The following is a 24,021-nucleotide window of genomic DNA, read 5'->3' as shown; positions in this document are numbered from 1 at the left end:
TATGAATGGTTAGTTATTTATGAGTTAACGTGTTTTCACCACATAAAAACAAAACCTGATTAGTTTAAGAGTCCCTTTAAGAAGAACAGGGGCACCATTTGGAAAACGCAGCAGCTACTGTTTTGGTGCTCTCCTTGGACTGCTTCATTTGTGATTTCTTTTGAGCAATCACTTCTATTAGTGTTATGTTATGTAGGTTTTAGAAGAAAAAATTATTATGTATTTTCGTCTTCATGCAAACCTAGAATCAATCCAAATCAACTCGCCACATTTGGTTAACCAACCTAATCGGTTTTAGATCCAACTTGGTCAATTTCGGTTTGCAATTTTGGCACAAATCCGACTCAAACCAACTTACACCCACCCGCACGACTACCTTATCCAAAGTAAGTGACTACCAGAAGGACCTCAAGTAAGTTCCCATTATACCCTCCGTCTCCAACCCTGCTGCTGCTTCAAAACCTCAGTGGGCAATTCTTGAGACAGAAAAGCCCAACGGCCATGGCAATGCACTCCTTACTTCACCTTCCAAAACCCACTTTCCCGCGCAAATCCCTTTTCCTTCCGCGCCCAAAACCTCAAACCCAACCGCCAAATTCCCACCATTACCCCAAAATCTTGGTGGGTGTACTCGGGGCTGGTCTGACCCTGGCCTTCGTCGGACCCGCCTCAGCTTCTGAGCTGCTGCCCTTGAATGAACCCTCCAATGCCCTCTCGTTGCCCACCTGGGCCATTCACGTTTCCAGCGTCGTTGAATGGTGAGAGAGAGAGAGAGAGAGAGAGAGAGAGAGAGAGAGAGAGAGAGAGAGAGCATTTCTCTCTCATCTTCTTGTGATTTTTGCAAATGGGGTTCCGTGAATTTGTTTTAAATTTGCATTTTCTTGTTAATTGGATTGAATATTTCACACTAATGGTTTGTTGGTTTGTTAATTTGAATTTGGTTTGTTTGGTTGTAAGGGTTACAGCAATGGCATTGGTGTGGCAGTACGGGGAGAAGTCCGGGTTCGAATCTTGGAAAGGGCTGTCTTGGGGGATGGTGAGTTCATATTCCAGTCCTACAAATTACCGCAATGAATTTTCGATTTTATATGGTTGTTTGGAGCGATCAATGGTTGAATGATAAAACCAATTAGCAGAAATTGTTATCATGAATAATGTAGAACTTGTTACTCCATTTAAGTACTTTTAAGATTGTTCCCTTTGTTCCACTAGTTTTTCGGCTGAAACCGTACTATTCATATCAAATAACTAAATATTTTTCCTATTGCTAGTATAAGTGGGGAGATTTGCAATTGAAATGAAAATTACAGTGGAATTACATTACATAGGATTTTCATATTCCCTTTTGAGTGAATGTCTGAAGCGGCACGCCTGCGTAGGAGCAGAAATTTGACTAATGTTTTCTGTTCTTCCTGTTTTGTGTTTATTTATGAGATAGGTAACATGAACTTTATAGAGGAATAGAATGAAGTGAAAAACAAGGAGACACTCAATACTACTAACATAGCACCTAGGGAAAACTAACTATGAGCACAAGCCTAGCACACCAACCGTCAACCTAAATCTCCCTGTGAATCAGGAAGGACGATACTAAAAGGAATGCTTCTAAAGTGTTTAGGCAATGATTCCCAAAGGGGGGATTGAAATAAAATTAAAAAATCTCTGCCTATTGTCAAAGATCCTACTTTTCCTCTCCAACCGCACAATCCAAGTAGAGGTCAGAACTGCAGAATACCAAGGAGGAAAAGCTATCTCGTTTGCCCAAATCCCCATAAACTCAGCAAGAAGTAACAGTTTATACCAAATGTAGGAACAATCTACTAAAAAATTTCCAAGTAAAGAAGACACGTAAACACGTATGCTTCAGCTGACTCATCCTCGTCTTTACACAACACACACTAGTGAGGAGATAGCAAAAGCATAGGGCCTCCATTATCATGAGCCACCAACCAAGCAAGATTTGAACAGGTCACCAGTCTTCCAGAATGGTAGATTTCCGTTACCTGGTACTTCTGTGCCAACCATTGTTTACTTGAATAGATATCATCTTTGAATTTCTTATTTTTGCTAAGTTGCTTGGAAGTTAGAATATAAGGGCACCAACAAACAAGCTCACAAGTTACAACTTAAGTTTTTTTTTTTTTTTTGAGAGAGAGAGGTTACAACTTAAGTTGGCAGCCTCATTTCTACTTATTAACTGACTTTACAATTCAAACGGATTAGGGACTCATATTTTAGAACTCGGCTTTTATCTTATTTAGTCTTAAGTCAAAAGTTTAGGTCTCCAAGTTACTATTTATCCCTTGGGGAAGAAAATAGAGTTGGGGGCCGGCTGGTTAAGGAGATTTACATAGAGCTTGCTTTGCAGTTTGTGTAAATATTCAAATGTCTACTGTCTCAGTTTAACTTTTAATTGACTGGTGTAGGTTCCCTTGCTTGGTGGAGCATTATGTGCATGCACATGGCATTTCTTTTATAACTCTGATTCTCTTGAAGTAAGCACGGCAGTGTCTCTTCCATGTTTTTACAAAACTTGATATGTTTAAGAGGCGGGGAAATGAAATAACTCAAACTAAAAACAGAGTTTTGATCTTGATCATAACTTGTTAACAATCAATAGCTAGATTCTTATGAATTTGTCCCTTCAATTACAACAGCAACTGAATTTGAGAAAAAAATTCTACATTGACTTTGGCCCTCCTCAATGAGTTGCAGGTACTGGTTGCTCTTCAAGCAGCCCTGACAGTAATAGGGAATGCCACAATGTGTTTTGCTGCATATCGTATTTACAGATCATCCGAAGAACACTCCAAGAATCTTTGAAATTTGTATATATGGAAACACAAATCTAATTCCTACAAGGTAATTTATCTCGTTGTGTTTGGACCCAAAATTACATTATCGGCCCGTGCAATCAAGGCCATTGAGTGAGCATTGCTCCCAACCGTTGGATGAAAAGTGAAGATAATTTTGTTATTTTTAAAGGATAATATTATGGTTTTTATCATAATAATTATTTTTTAATATGAATTGTCTTGGCATATTCTTAAACAGGATAGATAGGATGCATATTATATCCCCAAGCAAGCGATGTAGTTCGAATAGGATTGGAATTCTTGTCATCGTATTGGTGCATCATGGGTTTGATCAGAATTGTTAAGATGCATGATCTTCATGCATGCATGGGATAATGATGAGGTAAAAATAATGTGATGTGATAATCACAAGTGATGATATTGCGATCTGCTTGCAATTAGCTTTGCATGTTGAAGCGTGTGGAATTAGGTATCATGGCTGGATGAGTTGTTTTAATATTAATGGAAGGCCACGTTATTGGGCTCGACATACGCGATGAATTTCTATCAAGAAATTTAGGTTCACAAGGAGATCAAAAGGGATTTGGTTTGGTCACTGGTGGTATATCAAGAATATTCCGATAGCATCACGAAGAGACGGGTGCAATTTGGAAAACGTATTGGCAGGTCGCAGCTAAAAAGTATGAAGGAGACCTCACTGCTATAAATATTAGATGATGTGCAACATGCCAACCCCTCCACTTCAACACACAAACTGTCATGGGCAAATTCTTGCTCTACGCAAAACCTCTTAACAACCTTAAGATTTTTATTTTTATTTTTCACCAACACATCTTCAGTTTTGATATATAGTAGTGTGAAGGCAATCGGCGACACCTTCAGTTTGGATAAACAGCACTGCGTTGAAGCTGATTGATTACCTATCCAAGTCTCGATCGAGAATGATTTTCGAATCCTTACTGGCAGAGGTCATTTCATTAGTCTTCTCGGCGAAGTGAGGTGTTACGACTTACTGGACTCGGCACATTGAATGTCGAGTTGCTTATGATTGGTTATTCACAAATGAGTTTTAGAATTCGGCATTCTGACGGTCGAACCACATTCACCATCAAGACATCTCTTTTGAGTACTTGTGTTTGTATAGTTTGGTACCAGTTCGGTGTGCCTATACTCTTACGAATGTAATCATTGTGACCGAACCTGGTGCTGACGATCCATGAACTTCATAAAACTAGCAGCCTTGTCTTCAGGCTCTAGAACTTGAAGGTCGAGACGTGTTCCTTCCTCAACCGCAGTCATAAGATCAAAACGTCAGCAGCGCGTCCAACGCCAAATGAACACATTTTACTCTCCGGCCGAGCTCGGCCGACGAATTGGCACGCCCCACACACAACCGAAGGATGTAGTTAGCTCATTAGTTACACGGCTTGCGCGCCACGTAGGTTTGGTAGTTTTTAGGATCAATACCTTGTTAGACCAGTGAAGGTGACACGTTAAGAAAGAGGTAGTGATTTTTCTGTGTGTGCAGGAATCTGGGTGCAGAATTACGTAAGGTTCACTTAAATGATGGTAGAAACTCAAGCATCGATTTGATGTCACTGTCATTTGGAAGATTCCATTCAAAGTGTTGAAAGGAGCCTGACGGTCAGGTGCCACCATGTTTCGAACAGTAGGAGTTTGTCTACCAAGTAAATTTACTGGAACCTCTGTTGTACAATAGACATAGGGTTTCTTGCAATTCAATTAGTGATAGAAATTACAATCTTTGCGTATTTTATGCATATAACTTTATTCGTTATTCTGCTCCTTTATGGTATGCTCATCTACCGGTGATTGCTTTAACTGATATGATCTGAAACTGATAGAGCCGAACTTTTTGAAGCTTTTAATGTTATATACACTAGTTGAGCCGCTTCGTTAATCTTGATGTAGCTAGCGCCTTGAAGACAATTTCTGTATTCTCATCACTAGTTGAACTTCTTGTTAATCTCATTTTAATTCGCTCCAGAGGCAACGCAAGTTAAGACATAATTAGTCCGAACCTATGCGAAAATTTTATCGTTGTGCAGCTTATATGCTAGTTCTTGCATCAGAAACGGTATACTTTTCTTGATTCCACTATTGGTAAGATGGCTTAGATTTGTGATTAATTTGCCATCATTATCAAATGAAAGCTAGAAGTCACTTTTATGGTTTAGTACAACTTTCAAATTGCTTTGAAATTGTGGCAGGCATAGTAAAACCCATTAATTTTCCAGTCATTCGGAAAGTTAGATGTCCTTTTTATGTTATGGTGCAATGTCTCCAAATTGCTTTAAATTTGTGGCCTGAAATCCCACAGCATTACTCTGCGTATGTTCTTCCTCTTTGCGGTACATGTCAGTAAAGGTGACCTATCCAATTATCTCTGGCTTTGCACTGCTCCGCTTAGTTCAAGTGGTTAAGAGTATTAATTTTGCTATGAGGTCATGGCTTCAATGTTACTGTCATTCAATGCTGTGAGTGTATTAGGTGTTAGACTTGATTTCCAATCTCAGTCATTCATTCATATATGATTTAATGCTACATAGTATTGAAAAAACTTCTGTATTGGAAATGTTCAATATTATACATATAACTAGGTCACATGAATTGTTTGCCACTCATCCTGAAGCCAGATCTGTGATTGAATGGGTGACTTAATAGTTAAGAGTCTATTGAAAGCAACATTGATGTAATGCCAACAATTCATGTGAATTTCTGGGTGAGCAACTCAACTCTCCAAGAGGTATAAACTAATATACTACGTGCATTTACTCTTAATCACATGTTCATGATCACATGCCCTAAATTTTAAGCTGTTAAATTGATCAGCCTAACGTAATTTAGGTCAGTTGGGTCAGGGTAATGTGCCTGTTCCTTGCATCGAAGTTCGATCTTTTTTTGCATAAATTAGAATGGTTTAGAATATTTCTCATAGAAAATAAAGAGAGGAAAAAAATGATCAGCCATGGTGAATGAAGATGTGGGAGAGAGGCCACAGGTAAGGTGAAATTTCCGATAGCCTGTCCGGGTCTGGAATGAATGGATAACTGTGGTTTGTCACCAGTTGTCCCCTTTTTTAAAAAGAAAAAAAAAGGAAAGAGATACATTTTCAACTCATTTGTCTCACTTTACCCACTTCTGTTAATGGACTATTAAATTTAAGTGCATTTTAGACATTTAAGTTTTTATACATTTATTTACCTCTAACCCTCTCAATTTTATTTTTAACAACTCTAATTCAAACACATAAATTTTGGGCATTTTTTAAAATAAAATTTGTGCACATTTGCTTTAAATGATTTTTTTTGGTTTGGGAAGTTTGGATATGATAGCTTAATGGTAACTCTACGAACAAATTTTGGTTGATACAATGATTTTGTTGCTCAAAAATTTTCTATTGATTGAATAATTTATTTTTAAAAATGCCCAAAATTTATGCGTTTGAATTAGAGTTGCCAAAAATAAAATTAAGACTTGTTTAGTGTGTATGCTAGAGGTACATAAATGTGAAAAAATTGAAATATCTAAAATACCCTTAAATTTAACAATCCAATTAACAAAAGCGGGTAAAGTGAGACAAAAAAGTTAAAAATTTCAGTTTTCAGAGGATAAATTGAGACAAAACCAGTTTTAGGGGGTAAACTGAAATTCAATGGCAGTTTTTTTTTTGGGGGGGGGGGGGAGGGCATTTCGGATAATAAGCCTTATAGCAATGCATATGATTATTTCATTGGACTATTTGGATTTAGTGGTGCATGCATGTTGGTCAGATTTCTTTCAAATGTGTAATCCAAGTTAGACAATTTGACATGTATGACATCATACTAGACCATGTAGTTAGAGAAAATATACCTCAATCTAATTTATTTATATTCATTTATGTAATGACTTACATAATACATACATGCGTGCATGCATGCATACATACAATCACCTGTGAACTACATGTATCAAATAAAAACCCACATGAGTATTAATTTAGGATATCTATATATATATATATATATATACACACAAAATTATCGGGTGAGGGGTGAAGTTTAAAAAGTTTAAGGTCCCGAAAAAATGTGGACATCTGTTTGAGGTCTAAGTCTAGGGTTTGCAAGAAGATTATGTGAACTACCCAGAATATTCGTAGGAGAATTTGCACTAACCAAGGATTTGGACTACTCAAAATATTCAAAGGAGCTGTCACAGCCCGTCCCGAAATATTTAGTTTCGACGGTGTGAAATGACGGTTTTATCCTTGGATGTTGAGATTGTGATGTGTGTGACATACTTTTGGGATGTAGACCAATATGTTGAGTTCCTAAGTTTTGGATTCAATTAAAAGTTAAACTTTTGTTTGTTTTGGTTGGCGACCAAGTGAAGACACACACACACACACACACAAAAACAACCTCGTGCACTCTCTCTCTTTTTCTCGGCCTTCCTACCATTACGGACGAACACCAAACTCACATTTCACGCACAAATCAACGTCAAGAAGGTAAGATTCGAACTCCTTGCAAGTCTCTAAGTTCATGTATGCCATTTTTATATAGTGAAACCTTCAAAACCCCGAGAAACCATCACCCCTGATTTGAGTACTGTTCATGTGGTCATAATTATGATGTTTCATGGGATTTTAATCTCATAGGAAGCTTTAGGATGTTCTTACGAAGCTCAAAGAAGAAAAACCAAGCAAATTGGACATCGGGAAGTCGAGTTTGGTGAGTTTGAAAGTTGGCTGGAATTATCGTGCTTTCTCCAGCGAGATCCTGTGATTGTTAGAGCTTGAAATTGGTAAGAATGTGTTCTATTCGTTGTAAGCTTCAATTTGGTTTAAGTTTCATGAATTTTGGTGCAAAAATGAAGAAGTTAGAAGGATTTTTAGATTTTCCAGTTTCCAGCGACGGCGACGGTCACCGGAGTTGGTAGGAGATGACCGAATATTCTGTCAATTTTGACAAAATATTCCTAACAGTGACTAACTGCGTTAGTTAAATTTAACGGAATATTCCTAACGGCCTTTAGGCCTCAGTTAAGGTTTGGTTGTGCGTGGGGGCGCGTAAGGCTGTGTCCTTGCCAGCGCGTGACGGCTCCAAAAATTATTTTTAAAATTTGGGCGTGTTCCTGAGGTTGTGTAGATCACGTTGGTATATTTAAACACCTCATTTGAGCAATATATGAGAAGTTATTAGCCAATATTGGTTATGTGCTTTAAATTAACGATTTTATAGTCATTTTGCATATAGGGGAGACTTATCCCGAGGACAAGCGCAGTCAAGGGTGACTCGGGGGCTACGACCTTTCAACATACCAGTGAGTGGGCTTTTGGTTTTAAATATATATGTATATGCTTGGTATATTTCCCAGAAAATGTATTTAAATGAATTATGACTTAAATTGCCATGCCAAATGTTTTACATTTAGAATATGCATATGATGTTTGCATATATATATTTGTGGTGCTGTGGACGCTCAGGTAAGCCCCAAGTGAGTTTATGAATTGTGAATGTGAATAACGGTTATGATTAATTGAGAAACATTGAGTTCATAAACCTGCACCCCGGTGTTAGTGATTTAGCCAGAGATATAGCACAGGCTTGTATATAATGTCACCTCCTGCACCATATGCTTACATTGGATCCAATTTAGGTGCACAGTCTTGTCGTACAGACCATCATAGGTGGTTTCGACTCGTAGGTGACTAGCGATTTATCGCACAGCTATCATGAGAGCGTAGCATTGAGCATAATTATATTACACCCAGTCTTGTCGTACAGACATTTATAGTGGTTCCGAGTCATGTGCAGTGTAGTGCCATATGGGTCACTTGTAGTGACTCCAGCTAGATTGACTAATGGGCTATGAATTCAGCCATACAGACTTCTGTAGGGGTTTCGGCTAATATGTTATTTTTCCATGAATTTATTATCACCTAAGTTACCTATTCTGTTTCATATTTTGGCATGGCATACTTACGAAAATGGATATGTGAAGCATGAATTGAAATATATGTGTATATATACTTATATATTTATATTCCATTTCTGGGAAAACTATACATGATTTACAGCGAAGGGTTAGAGTATTTGATAATGAAATGGTTTTGAAAAGCTTTGTTTTTGCCCACTCACACTTTCTGTTTTGCGCTCCTCCAAGTTTTAGATAAGCTTGTTCGTTGGTGGCTCACGAGGATTGACTAGAGGTTATGACAGACTATCACAAATGTAAGGCATCTTTGGATGCCGTTTAATTAGTACTTGTTTTCTGGACTAAACTTAGGCTACTTATGCTCTGATTGTGTATTCACACATTTTCTAGTACTTACCTTAGCTAGTACTCTTATGAATTAGTTTTTTTATTATTCGTATTCTCTATTATAATTATTGCTTCCGCACTGTGCACATGACTACGTCACCTTCACGTGACAGCCAGCAGGCCCTGATTCGGGTCGCGGTGTGTCAGGAGCATTTGAACAACAATATTATTTGAACGAGGATTCAAGCACCATTTCTTGTTGTATCATGCTATTCCATAACTATATAATGAGCAAAGTTTTAAAATATGCTAAGCACTAGTCCGGTGACGGGCATGGCCTAACGCTTAGGCGATGACCTAGGCAGATTTGAATAATTTATTACATATCGTATAAATAATTGTCTATTTATTATATAACTTATAATATCTAAAAACATAAAGTATAACATTGACTATAAAACATATAATATATAAAAATATTGAAATTTTCTTTATTACTTTGTTGAATTTGATGGTAAGAGATAAAAATCAAATGATTACAAGTTTGTAATACTTTACAAACATTTTTTTTTATGCTCATATAAATTTATAGTGAGTTTTAAGAGAACTAACAATGTCAAACAACTGACTTAAAAAATATTGAAAATGTGGGCAAATTAATCAGACAATAATTGAAAAATAAAACAAATCTGAATATAAATTAGCACATTAAATAGCAAGCTAGGTGGCACAAATTGACTGGGTACAATAGTTAAAAAAAATGGTAAATTACATTCTAAAACATCAACTTTGGGTCGCATAACAATCTCATACCTCATGTTTTAAGCATTTCAATGTCATACATCAACTTACGAATTTATTACAATGTTAGACCTCCGTCAATTTTTTCTATTATGTTTGATGTTAAATGCTGACATGGAACATGTGGGTCGATTCCTTGCCTAACTGAACTCCACGCTGGCTTAATTCCTCCATGTGGAATAAGAAGAAATTTGGGTAAATTACATAGTAGCCCCTCAGGTTTGAGGTCTATTGCAATCTTATACAACATCTTTAAAACATTTCACTTTCATACCTCAAGTACTATTTTATTTCAATTTCATACAACCGTTAGATTTTCCATCCATGGATCTGTTAAATGCTGATGTGGCTGCCACATATATGACACGTGGCTGCCAAATGTCTACCACGTGGCAAATAAAATAATTTTTTAATTTTTAAAAAAAAAACATATCTGCCACTTTTTTTTTTCTCTCTCTCTTTCTTCTTCTTCTGGGTTCCGTCCCTTTTTTTTTTTTTCTCTTTCTTCTTCTTCTCTTTCTCTTTCTTCTTCTTCTGGGTTCGGACCCCTTTTTTTTTTTTTTTTCTTCTTCTTCTTCTTCTTCTTCTCCCTCCTCCTCCTCTTTCTTCTTCTCTTCTTCTTCTTCCTCCTTCTTCTTCTCTTCTTCTTCTTCCTCCTTCTTCTTCTGGGTTCGGTCCCTTACTTTCTTTTTTTTTTTTTCTTCTTCTTCTTCTTCTTCCTCATCCTCCTCCTCTTTCTTCTTCTCTTCTTCTTCTTCCTCCTTCATTTTCTGGGTTCGGTCCCTTTTTTTTTTTTTTTTTTTTTCTTCTTCTTCTTCTTTTTCCTCCTCCTTCTCCTCTTCTTTCTTCTTCTTCCTCCTTCTTCTGGGTTCGGACCCCTTTCTTTTTTTTTCTTTTTTTTTTCTTCTTCTTCTTTCTCCTCCCTCCTCTTTCTTCTTCTCTTCTTCTTCTTCCTCCTTCTTCTGGGTTCGGTCCCTTTTTTTTTTTTTCTTCTTCTTCTTCTTCTTCTTCTTCTTCCTCATCCTCCTCCTCTTTCTTCTTCTCTTCTTCTTCTTCCTCATTTTTCTGGGTTCGGTCCCTTTTTTTTTTTTTTTTTCCTTCTTCTTCTTCTTCTTCCTCCTCCTCCTCCTCTTTCTTCTTCTTCCTCCTTCTTCTGGGTTCGGTCCTTTTTTTTTTTTTGTCTTCTTCTTCCAATTTCAGGTTTTTTTTAAAAAAATTAACAAATTATTTTATTTGCCACGTGGCAGACATTTGGCAGCCACGTGTCATATATGTGGCAGCCACGTCAGCATTTAACAGATCCATGGATGGAAAATCTAACGGTTGTATGAAATTGAAATAAAATAGTACTTAAGGTATGAAAGTGAAATGTTTTAAAGATGTTGTATAAGATTGCAATAGACCTCAAACGTGAGGGGCTACTATGTAATTTACCCAAGAAATTTTAAACAAAATTTGAAAAAATTAAAATTGAAAAAAAAATAAAGATGTAGCAATGGTCCCTCAACTTTAACTCAATTGGAGCAATGATCTCTCAACTGAAAATCCATTAGCATTGGTCCCTCAACTCATCAAAACGTTCAGCTATAGTCCCTCGACTAAAAATCCATTACCATTGGTCCCTCAACTTTAATCCAACTGGAGAAATGGTCCCTCAACTTTAGCCAAATTGGAGAAATTGTCCCTCAACTTTAAACCAATTGTAGCAATGGTCCTTCCAACATAACTCATTTTAACAAAATTTTGACGAATTGACGAAAAGGACCATAGCTACACATTTTGATGCGTTAAGGGACCAATGGTAATGGATTTTTAGTTGAGAGACTATTGCTCCAATTTGATTAAAGTTTAGGACCATTGCTACAATTTACTCAAAAATAAAATCGTGAACTGCGTGCAACCCGGAGCCAAAAATCCACCACCCTCTCGAGAACCCTAATCCCCAATTTCCAGCAAAAGGCTTCCCCTGCCGCTCCAAATCTCGATCCTCACTTCCCTCAAACACCATCTCGTGCTCCACCTCATGCCTCCCCCGGATCTCACTGATCTCAGTCCATCTGTTAGGGCTATGTATTACTTGATCACAATGATAAGTCTGTTAAGTGTTACGTAAGTCGTTTTATTGGGTTTAATTAGTTAATTAGTGAATGGCCAGCTGGTGATTGTTGTGTGAGATTGGAATATATTCCTCAATAATAGAAGAAGCGTTGTAATGTTGAATTGGATCAAAAAAACAATATATCAAAAATATTCTCTCTCTCTCTCTTTTTCCCTATGTCCCACCCCCATTGTCTCCTGGTACTTGCAAGTTGAGATAAGGAACTGAGATTGAATGGTCTCCAACAAAAAAACAATATAACAAAAGTGCTCTCATGAGGGGGTCACGACTGATCCAGCAAAAATTCAAGCAATTCTTGAATGGCCTCCGCCTTCCAATGTCAAGGCTCTCCGAGGCTTATTGGGATTAACGGGTTATTATCGCAAGTTCATTCCTGGTTATGGAAAAATATGCCAACCCTTATACAATTTGACTAAGAATGATGGATTTCAGTGGTCTCCAGAGGCTGCCTTAGCTTTTGAACAACTCAAAACAGCGATGACTTCTCCACAGTTACTAGCCTTGCCTGATTTTTCCACACCCTTTGTCATTGAATGTGATGCTTCAGGTTCGGGAATAAGTGTTGTCCTCCAACAAAACGGTCGGCCGATCGCATTTACTAGCAAATCTCTTGGCCCGAGGAACCAAGCTCTCCAACCTATGAGAAATAGTTGATCTCAATTGTGCACGCCACACAGAAATGGTAGAATTACTTACAAGGCCACCACTTCATTATCAAAATAGATCATAATAGTTTGAAGCATTTTTTTGAATCAATGAGCCTTTACTCCATTCCAACAAAAGTGGGTTACCAAGCTCTTGGGTTTTGATTATCAGATCCAGAATTTGAGATTCTACTCCTTTAGCAGAGCCACCTTTCGAGAAAATTGTTGAGTGCACAACCATAACCTATCCTTACTACGGGTGGTTAGATGAGTTAAGAAGGGAATTAGAGCATGATGCGTGGATTATCCAGAAAATGAAAGAGGTGTTGCACCTCTCTCAGGACTCGGCCACAGATACCAAGCAATCTCATTATTCCATTGACAATGGCTTCTTAAAATATTAGTCACGCAGGGTGATCAGGCCCACTTCTACTTGGCGGAGGAAGCTCTTCGAGGAACATCACAATACACTTGCATTGGGTCATAAAGGAGTTTTTAAAACCTACCAAAGGTTGAAACACAAATTTTATTGGCTCGACATGAAGAAGAACATCAATTTGTGGGTTTCAGAATGTGGACCTTGCTAGCAAAACAAATATGAAACATTAGCACCCCCCGGATTACTACAGCCCATGCCCATTCTTGATAAGGTGTGGCAAGATCTCAGCATGGATTTTATCATGGGCCTTCCCAACTGCAAGGGTAAGACGATCATTGTGGTGGTGGTGGATAGGCTGTCCAAATTTGCCCATTTCATTGCACTCAAACATCCCTACACTACCCAAATGGTGGCTCAGGTCTTTGTGGACAATGTATTCAAACTGCATGGCATGCTGACAACTTTTGCCAGTGACAGGGACACCATTTTCTTGAGTGCCTTCTGGAAAAAAATTTTCAGGTTGCAAGGCTCCAAACTGTGCATGAGCTTTGGGTACCACCCTTAAAGTGATGGGCAGACTGAGGTGGTGAATAGGTGCCTTGAGACCTACTTGCGATGCTTCACGAGTTGCCATCCTAAGAAATGGCTCCATTGGCTTTCATGGGCCGAATGGAGTTATAACACCTCCTTCCACAGCTCCACTCAATTCACCCCTTTTGAAATTGTTTATGGCTACCCTCGTCCTCATGTGGCTTCTTATGAAAGAGGCATGGCGAAGTTGGATGTCGTGGAACAAGGGCTACTAGAATTGGATAGGTTGTTTTCCATGCTTAAAACTAATTTGTTGGTGGCACATAATCGCATGAAGGCTCAAGTAGATAAGCACTGCATGGATAAAGAATTTGTTGTGAGGGACTTGGTCTATTTGAAACTCCTCCCATGTCAACTCCAATCCCTTGTTATTCACACTCACCATAAACTCCACCCCAGATTCTATGGTCCAATTGAGATATTGGAGAGGATTGGCCCTATTGCCTACAAGTTAAAACTGCCACTGGAATCCAAAATTCACCCTGTCTTCCATGTTAGCTTCCTCAAGAAGCACCTCGGCCCACAAGTCACTCCCATTCCATTACTTCTAGTGTTGCAAGATGAAGAGGTGTGTACCAAAGAACCCGAATCTATGCTGAAAAGAAGGGTCTATAAGAAAGGCAATGCAGCAAGAGTTCAGTTGCTGGTGAAATGGCAATTTGGTTCTGATGATGACTCAACTTGGGAGGACTATGATGATTTTTCTGCACGGTTTCCCGATTTCAAGTTCTAGCCTCGACCTTGAGGACAAGGTCCATTTTTGAAGGGGAGAGTAAATGTTAGGGCTCTGTATTACTTGATCACAATGATAAGTCTATTAAGTGTTACTTAAGTCGTTTTATTGGGTTTAATTAGTTAATTAGTGAATGGCCAACTGGCAATTGTTATGTGAGATTGGAATATATTCCTCAATAATGGAAGAAGCATTGTAATGTTGAATTGGATCAAAAAACAATATATCAAAAATATTCTCTCCCTCTCTATCTCTGTCTCTTTCCCTATGTCCCACCGCCATTATCTCCTGCTACTTGTAGGTTGAGATAAGGAACTGACATTGAACCTAACACCATCTCTCTTGATCTCTTTGCTTCTGTCTCTCCATCTCAGACCTCTCGCTCCTTTATTTATCTCAATTTGACGACGGCTCCCTCATTTCTCTCTATTTGACAATGGGGACCATACCATCCCCTTCAAACACATCACGCCCACCACCCTCTTCTTCTAGAAACTCAACCCTTAAGTCCTAGCCCAACCCTTTACTCTACAGCCACATGAACTGAGATGATTGGCCTGGGAATCGAAACCTTTTGGCCATAACTCTGTAAAAAAATCCAGAACGCCTAGAGACTGCTCTAAGCCTCTAATGGCTTCAAATGTTTGAACTTCTTGAAAGCTTCGAAGAACGGCATGGTTTTCGAGTCGGTCTGGGATGGGTCGTTAGACATTAGAGCTCGAAATCAGATTTTGGGATGTGGGTTTTGCTCTGATCAAGTTTTTTAGAGAGAGAAAGAAAAGAAAGAGAGAACATATAGGTGTTCATTCCAAGAAATTTTGGGAGGTTAACGAAAAGAAATTCCCCTATTTTTGCTGTTTGCGGCTGATCAAGATGAAAAACAAAGATAGAAGGAGTACAAACTGTGCATAGTAGGAAGGTGGGGAGGAAAGAGAGACTGTGACCCTTTTAATATATATTTTTTTTTTGGTCTACGTGGCTTAAACTTGACATCTATATCAGCAAAAATGTGGGCCCACATTTGCCATGTCAGTATTTAACAAAGAAAATTAATAGAAAAGTTAACAGGGGTCTAACATTGTAACAAATTCGCAAGATAAGGTATGACATTGTAATTTCTTAAACATGAGGTATGAGATTGTGGTTCAACCCATAATTAAGGTAATTTTGTGTAATTTATCCTAAAAAAACTAAACAAATTGGGTGGTTTGGAAGCAGCACGTGGGGTGGGATTGGTGAGAGAGAAAGTCTCTCTTCTTTGTTAGAAACTTAGAACCTGAACATAACTCCATATGTAGACACTGCAAAATGCAGATCTTCATTCCTCTTTTCTTCGGCTTAGGTATTTTGAAGAAAAACCAAAAGAAGAGAGCCCATGTGTAGGGAACCCAGAAAACCAGATGGAACTTCATCACTCCCGATGGGATAAGAGAGGCGAAGCCATCAGTCCTGGGCTTGATTTCTGGCGAGGGGAGGGAGACCGCCACTCCTTGCTCCTATGTAGCTTTGCCCGTGTGTGTGTGTGTGTGTGTGTGTGTGTGTATAATAACTTGTTAGAGCAGTGTGTTTCCTTGTGTCACTCAAGTTTAATTCTCTACAGATACTATCAAGGGCAATTTTATTTAGACCCAACAATACTCTTTCTACACTTAGCTACAAAAAAAAACTTTCTTTATAATTCCTATATTACCCCTTATACAAAATAAATAAGAAAATAAAAATAAAATATCTTTCTACGCCCATTCAACAGACCCATTCAACTGTAATTTAAAAAAAATAATATAACTACATTTTGCTCACATTTTATCACTAGAGAAGTGATTTACCAAACTCATTTTCTTCCTATACACATTTTCTTTCGTTATCAAATGATTACTACATGCGCCTGTTTATTATTGATTTTTGGATTGAATAAATAAAAAAAAATCAATAAATAAAAATATATAAACAAGCGCATAAGAAAAATGAGTGTGCAAAAATCATTTTCCGTTTCACTAATATAATTTTATTTTTCAATATCACAAAATCAAATTACTTAATTTAATTTTTTTTTAAAAAGGATAGTGCTATTCACACACCTATTTTTACCTTCTACGCAACCTTGTTAATTTTGGCTCTTGATCTTTTTCAACTTATTCGATCCGAAGACCAAAAATTGAGAAGGGTGTATGAGAAGTAAAAATAGGTGTGCTAATAGCACAACCCTTGAAAAACATGGCTTCTTCTCTTCTTGGGATTTTCAATTTTTAGTAGTTAGTAATATTGGAAGTCATCGTCAGATTAAAGTATAATGTTGTGTCAAAAAAACTCATGTGTTAAAATCAAGCTTATTCTTCCCTTCAAACCTCAAATTTAGTTAAGTGAGATTGAGAAAAACTTTAGACCACTTGCTTACTTCTCCAGAAACCAAAAAAGTTATGTGAGTCTTACACAAAATTCATAAGAGAAATGTTAGCAATTTTCTCATTCAGACCTTCTCGGTTCTCATTCTTCTTATCATACATTGTTGTTTGATGATCAAAATTTGTTTACTTTCTAGGTTATCCTTTAAAGATCATCTATGCAAAAATTTAATTAAATTTGAAATCGCTTAGCCATCTAATAAATAGACGAACCATGATTCTCAGTTAAACATTGAAATTGTGACAACATTAATCGAATAATTAAATGATTTCTGATTTGGTTCTTTGCAAAGTTAATTTATAGAGGGTGATTTAAATGGTAGTTGACTTTGATCATCGAACAACATTGCAGAATGAGAAGCAGAGTGGAGCCGAAAAGGTAGAATAAAAAGTTCAAGTGAGAAGGTTGCTAGCATTCTCTAATTAAAGCTATATTAGGGAGGGAGATTATTATAGGGGAACGAGAATCCACTTTTTATACCAAAAATATCCTTGCATTTTTTTGGGATGAAACGTAAAGTTTATTTTGAACAAGGGTATTTCAGTAACTAAATTTCTTGTTCTTCCGATTTATGATAGTTAATAAACACTTTAAATTAAGGCTCATTAATTGAAATGTCTTTTGAAACTGCCATTTAGTTCAATTTGCCCCCTAAAACTAGTTTTGTCTCACTTTGCCTCCTGAAACCTACATTTTCCACTCTTTTGGACTCACTTCACACCATTCCATTAAAGAACTAGAAAATTCAAGGGTATTTCAGACATTTTATTTTTTTACTCATCTATTTACCTCTAGCCTATACACTAAACTAATCTCAACTTCATTTTTGACAAACGTAATTCAAACCCATGAGTTTGAGTCTTGTTTAAAATAAATTATTCAATTAATAAAAAAATTGCGAGCAACAATGTGAAACTTTTGGATGCAAACTGTGCACATTTGTTATAGATGATTTTTTTGGTTTTGGGAAGTATTTTGGACATGATAGCTTAATGGTTTCTTTTGATATTATATTTTGTGCAACTGATCTGATATCATTTTTTGATGGGTGAAACTTGTGGTTAGGCAAATTTTTAATAGAAAGTTATCTTGAAATATGTTGATCATGTTTCCTTTGTATTGTAATGAGTATTTTTCAAGTGGAAAGTTTCGAGTCAATGCATGGATACCTTGCAAGTTAATGACTTTAAGAACAAAAATGTAGCCTTTATTCTGGTTGGTATAATGATTTTGTTGCTCGGAATTTTTGTATTGATTAAATAATTTATCTTAAAAAGGCTCAAACTCTTGGGTTTGAATTAGATTTGTCAAAAATGGAATTGAGATTGGTTTAGTGTGTAGGCTAGATGTAAATAGATGTGTAAAAGTAAAATATCTGCAATACCCTTGAATTTAATAGTTCTTTTAACGCAATAGGGTGAAGTGAGACCAAAAGAGTTGAAATGTCAGTTTCAGAAGGCAAAGTAAAACCAAAAGAGTTGAAATGTCAGTTTCAGGAGGCAAAACGAGACAAAACAAATTTCAAGGGGTAAACTGAGATTAAATAGCAGTTTCAGGGGGTATTTCAACTAATAAACCTAAATTAAAATTTTTATTTCAAATTCATATTCAGAGGTCGCACTTGGTGCGATGGCAAGTGCCTTCGCCCATGAGCGGTAGGTCTCGGGTTCGAGACTTGGGAGCAGTCTCTTCATAAATGGGGGTAAGGCTAGCCAACATTCACCTCTCCCAGACTCTGCGTAAAGCGGGAGCCTTGTGTACTGGGTACGACCTTTTTTATTTCAAATTCATATTCACTCCAATTCCTTCGTAACTCAGTTCCTGATCATTTCGATTCCTTCTTGTTCGGGTTCAAAGTCTTATTTAGTTAGAGGATGACAAATTCTTTTCACTGCTCGGACCACATCCATCATTCACCTTCCAAGAAAGAAAGAAAATGGTCACTTTTTAGATATGTGTGTGAAATTGGGGGATTTTTACAAATCAATGGGACCATTTTATTTTTATCCTTTTGCAAAAGCACAACTTTAGGAGGCCCCTATATGCTTGGAATTTGGAAAACTCAAGGCTACATGAAAGCTGGATTCTTTTTGAAAAATAAGGGACAATGTTCAAAATGGGTTAATGCACTTTTTGGCACCATTGAATTCGAACATTAATTTCAAGGATTGCGTCCTTTCCTCTCACTTGAGAGCTATTTCTTTATCAAAAGTTTTATTTCTCTACCCTCTTCTTTTCTTATGGATTTATTGCTAATCAGTGTTCCTACTCCTTGTTTTCAAGTAAGAAGTGATTTTATTAATGAGACCAAATTATGCACCATTTCCTCTTATACATTATATGAATGAATATCGTAGTTGCATTGTACGAAATTTTGTAACTTCTGTAGAAATAATTATGACAAATGAGAGCAAATCAATCAACATTTTGCACTCATTGTGGATTGAGGCATGTACAGTTTGGTCTCTGTCTTTTGAAAATTGACACTTAGTATTGTGACGTCCCGTCCCGAATTTAATATTATTTTATTCTCCAACCTTAGAAAATTACGAAAATGCCCCTGATGGAAATCCTTCGTGGACATTTGAGTCCTTACCTCTTTGTTCCCTTGCACATATGTCTAGGTGGTACGTGTTCGTGTGAATGGGCGTAAATCAAACGATTTATGGAATGAGGTGCAAAATGGTAATTTTGCACTCTTGAGAATTTATTACTTGTTTATCGAGACAACAGTGAGTTATCGGTATTGAGGGCTGTAGACTGTAATATTGATAGCTTATTTGTTGGGTTCGTTAAGCAAGTGGGCAAGTAGGCCCGTTTACGTGAGTATTTTATTAATTAGGTATTGTGCCTAATTAATTAGGGCTCGACCCAAAGTCACACACACACACATATTCTCCTAGTACTCGACGATACGAAGGTGTGGGCACAAGCGGAACCGAATTTGGAGTTACGATGAAGATTTTAAGAAGCACTTAATATCGAGGACATTTTAGTAAATTCACTATTCTAGATATACCTTTTATTATTTTAATATTTTCTTGTAAATTTTTTTCTATGTTCTATGGGACCCACCCACATGGATCTCCTCTCCTCTTTGTCCCCGTGTCCTCTTCTTTCCAACTCTCTCGGTTTCCCTCGTCTCTCTCTTTCCTTCTCATATCTCTTTCAACTCTCTTTATCAGTCTCCTTCTCTGCAAGTGCAAAGATGCCGAACCACCACCCCACCATTCGTCGGAGTACCATGACACCCATCAGCATCACAACAGGCCACCACTCCTCTGTAAAGCCAGAATCAAGGGGGTAGGGCCTCGAGCTTGCTCATCTCTCTCTCTCGTCTTTCTACTCTAAAATCTATCAAAGCCAGTCACCACCTCGCCTACTCCGGCGAGCCTCACAACTAAACCACCTACACATCACTACCATCACTACCTATTTGTATGGCCAGAAGTAAATGGCAAAGCTTTGAGCTCATTGTTTCTCCCTCGTTCCTCTCCTTTACAAGTTTAACTGAACCGCTGTCGGTGCCATGTTTCCCGGTGAGTTTCTTAAGTTTCCAACCAAGGTAGCCTCGGGACTTCCACGATCATACCCTTTCTCATTGCCTTGAGTCTATTTCTAAAGCATGATTTCGTAAGTGCATGTTTTGATGGTGTTTAAGTGTAGAAAAACCTCGGGGAAGATTTCCCATTTTTCTGGAAAAGTCGAATCCACGACCATTTGACAACTCCGACCTTGACTCGGCCTAAATTTGGTATAGATCGATTCTCTATATACCTAAATTTATATTGGTTCTTGAATCATTGAATTTGGTTGAGAAGCGAGATCAAAATAAGCTTTGGAAGTTGGAGAGAAAACCTGCAAAAATCTGGAAATCGAGAAGAAGGCACGTAATGCTCAATGCGTGGCCGCACGTGGAGGAACCCGAGGTCCCTTATTAGGTTTCTGGATGTGCCGAATCCGAATCAACCCTCTGTTTTCTAAAATTTGATCATTTTAAAATAGTTCATTTATTAGCCAAATTTTGTACAAATACGCTAATTTATGTTAGTTCGTTATATATTTACGTAAATAGTTTTGTTTATAGGTGAAACGCATTGTAAGGATCTCAGATGCCTGTGAGCGGGTTAGACCCAACGACATGAATTGTGAGTGGGTCTTTGCTTTGAAATATTATATATTTATTTAGTTTCCATTTATATATTTAATAAAGAATTTTCTACGTTATGCCTAGATTAGACTAACGTTTTTAAGAAATAGTGTATTGACGGAATTTATGCAATTCTCATAAATTCTACGGGATGCATGTTTATGCATATTTTTATGTGATGCCATGAATATATTTACAGTCACAAATATTATTATTTTATTGTTGTGAATTACGAAATTTTTGTAGCATGATTATATATATATTACTGCTCATTGTGCATGCTACACTGGTGTTAGTAATCGCCCAGTCCAGGGCTAGTTTTTCACGTGTATGTTCATATTGCACCGTACGCTCACTTTGGATCCATTGTAGGTGCCAATCCTGTCCTAGATTGCTATAGGCAATTAGGACTTGCATGGCGCCAGTCTTCATGTGATTGTAGTACTAGAGCGTAAATCATTATTACACCCAGTCCTGTTCATGTTAGAATACCTATGCATGAGATATTATATGTTCATTTATACAAGATATTGTGATTTCCGGTTGTTATGTGCTTTATAGGTGAAATATTGTGATTTATCGTAGTTTTGAAATATTGTTGTCTATGTGTTTTCATAGTATATGTAGTATATTTATATATTTGAAAATTATACTTTTTTTATGGCGAGGGGTTATACGTTTTTGGAAAGGTTTTATAAAACTTTATTTTCAGGCCTACTCACCCTTATTTTTCACCCTCTTAGGTTTAGTGACAGTGCTCGTGTCGATGAGGGTTTTTAGCAAACGCTATTGTAGGAGATTACTTCTGATGGTATAATTCTTATTCTATTTTTACTGTAGTTTACTTATGCTCTGACATCACATGTGAAATGGGTTCAATCACGCTCACATACGCACTCTTGCATTTAGTCATTTTTAGGTTAAATTTATTCACATTTTCCACATCACTACACTTTATGGCTTCATCACCTTTGGTGTTGGCCATCATAGCTCGATTGGAGTTCAGGAGGATCTTTCGGATCGGGGTGTGTCAAGTATTGTCCCTTGAGAAATGCTAAGGATTATCTCAAAATGGACTCTTTGCCACCTCATATTTTGACACAATATTTTGTAAGGATCATTTGGTTCTCGTCCTCAATCAACCTAATTGTTAAACTGAAACCTTGTTTGTTTAAATATTTTAATCGAGGTCCTTATGATCATTTAAGAGATTTAACTCATGCTTTTATATATTTTGTCACATCCTGGCTCAGGCCCTTAGCACATCCCAGTCTCGACTCCTCTGTTGGAAATGTGCCCTAAAACCAATCATATGATGGTACTTTACGGACATTTCACATGTTAAACTAATCTAGTTTAATATCAAGGGCAAATATTATTGTTTTAAGTCGTCTCATATAAATGTTATATGCTTAAACGATAAGTCCAAGGAATATGTAATTATGAGAATGTAATTTAAACAAGTTAGATTCATGAGACCATCCTCTTTCGTATACATATCCTAAACGTTCCTGATCATAGGATTACCAATTGGGTATTGACAGTCCGTTAAGATCCGTACGTGTTGTGTCTTCTCTCATGGAGAGTGACTGGTCTCGAGTCATTGGTGTGATTGACACCAAGACAAGCATGTAGGTGCTCAATAGAGAATGAGTCCACTAAACACGATCAACGAGGAGTTCTCATACTCATGTCATATGAGAACTCATGGTTGGGATAATGTAAAGTAGTCATTTGACCTGAGGCATCATAGTTGTCTTGTGGTTAGGTCCTTGATCTTTGACTATGTCAAAGTCACTCTGTCTGAGGGTGTCCACAGCATAGTTGGGGTTAAGTCACTTAGCCATGGAGGCAAGTGAATGCGCAACAAGGGATCTCTAACCTTCAAACCGTTTGAGGGAGAATACTCTATGATATGATTAAGAATTTCTGGTCAGAGTATGAATGAGATTTAGGAAGTCGTTCCAAATCACATTCAAGGTAATCATATAAGTAAATGAATCACATTGGATAGTAGACATGATTAAACTATCAAACCAAACAATGTGGTCAAGAGTATTGTATTAGAGAAAGACCGTATTGCATTGTAATCCTAAACTGAATAGGTTTTCCACCTCTTCTGATTAGCTTGGGTAACCATGACATACTGCTAGGTGTCACTCATGGTTTGTGGAAGCCCTAAATGTGTATAATCATTAAAGGGAGAATTGAAAGTAAGTTTCAATTCACAATCGATTTGAAAGAGTTCTAATCGCCCACTGCCTCGCTAAAAGGAACCTAATGGATCGTACACCATGTAAGGTAGAGATTGAAGAAACAACGGAGATGAGTAAGGATAATTAAATGGTTTAATTATTTATGGCAAGGATTAATTAATATGTTAATTAATCAAACGAATAAAGTTCGTTAAAGACCTTGGGTTAGTTTTGGGCCGCAAGGCCCAATGGAATTTGAATGTCAAGCCCATTAACTCAACTTGTATGACAACTTGAATAAACAAAGGGCTTGAAAGCCCAATAAACCCTTAAGGCCGGCCAAATAAACGAGGGTAGTGAACTTGCTTTAATTGCAAGTTTGCCACTCCATTGTGAGGTGTTATAAAGGCAACTTTATAGCCATTTCGTCCTTATGGTTTTCTTTTGGGGAAAGGATGAGAACACAATGCTCTCCTTTTCTCTCTAAGAGGTCGGCCCCCTTGGAGGAGATTAGCTAGCAATTCTCATCCTCCAAGGTCACTCATCTCTTCTTCAAGTCCCTCCTTGGTGTGGAAAAATTAGAGGTTCTCAATTTTGGGAACTTCGAGAATCCTTTCTACCATCATTCTCCAAGAAATCGATGGAACTAAGAAGCAAGGAATGAAGGCCCTCTCCTTGGGTGATTAGCCTTTGCTTATGCAAAGAGGAATCAACAAAGATATAAAATATCTCAACTCACTTTGTTCTTGAGTTGAGTCTTGGTTCACCTTTCTACTAGGCTTTTAATTTCATGGGTAATGTTTTGTTTTTGAGTGCATACAAGCATGATTCCGCCTTTAAATGTTAATTGCATGCCATAGATGTTGCTGAAATGAACATGTTTTTCACAAAATTTCCTTCAAGTAGTATCAAGAGCCTAG

General features: G+C 37.4%; 1 protein-coding gene across 3 annotated transcripts; it reads left to right on the top strand.

Annotated features, from left to right (window-relative positions):
- Window positions 1–379: 379 nt before the first annotated feature.
- On the top strand, window positions 380–3,043 carry LOC126626448 (uncharacterized). Of its 3 annotated transcripts, none has more exons than XM_050295773.1 (4): window positions 392–758; window positions 958–1,036; window positions 2,427–2,495; window positions 2,716–3,043. In XM_050295773.1, exons 1-4 carry the CDS (start codon window positions 502–504, stop codon window positions 2,821–2,823), a joined length of 513 nt encoding a protein of 170 aa, XP_050151730.1. In that variant the 5' UTR covers window positions 392–501; the 3' UTR covers window positions 2,824–3,043. The 3 variants fall into 3 exon arrangements, with proteins under 3 accessions (XP_050151731.1, XP_050151730.1, XP_050151732.1); XM_050295775.1 differs by having other exon boundaries at window positions 507–758; window positions 966–1,036; XM_050295774.1 differs by lacking the exon at window positions 2,427–2,495 and having other exon boundaries at window positions 380–758; window positions 966–1,036.
- The last annotated feature ends 20,978 nt before the right edge of the window (window positions 3,044–24,021 follow it).

Source organism: Malus sylvestris, chromosome 6, assembly GCF_916048215.2.
Source record: "Malus sylvestris chromosome 6, drMalSylv7.2, whole genome shotgun sequence".
Classification (NCBI taxonomy): domain Eukaryota; kingdom Viridiplantae; phylum Streptophyta; class Magnoliopsida; order Rosales; family Rosaceae; genus Malus; species Malus sylvestris.
The sequence above is the reverse complement of the archived record's forward strand: the minus strand, read 5'-3'. Positions and strand labels throughout refer to the sequence as shown.

What these genes read in the sequence shown, in the direction of transcription:
- LOC126626448 (XM_050295773.1), top strand. Translation starts at nt 502, where the DNA reads ATGGCAATGCACTCCTTACTTCACCTTCCAAAACCCACTTTCCCGCGC. An exon ending in AAGGGCTGTCTTGGGGGATG is followed by an intron (nt 1,037 to 2,426) that starts GTGAGTTCATAT and finishes TGACTGGTGTAG; the next exon opens with GTTCCCTTGCTTGGTGGAGC. An exon ending in ATAACTCTGATTCTCTTGAA is followed by an intron (nt 2,496 to 2,715) that starts GTAAGCACGGCA and finishes AATGAGTTGCAG; the next exon opens with GTACTGGTTGCTCTTCAAGC.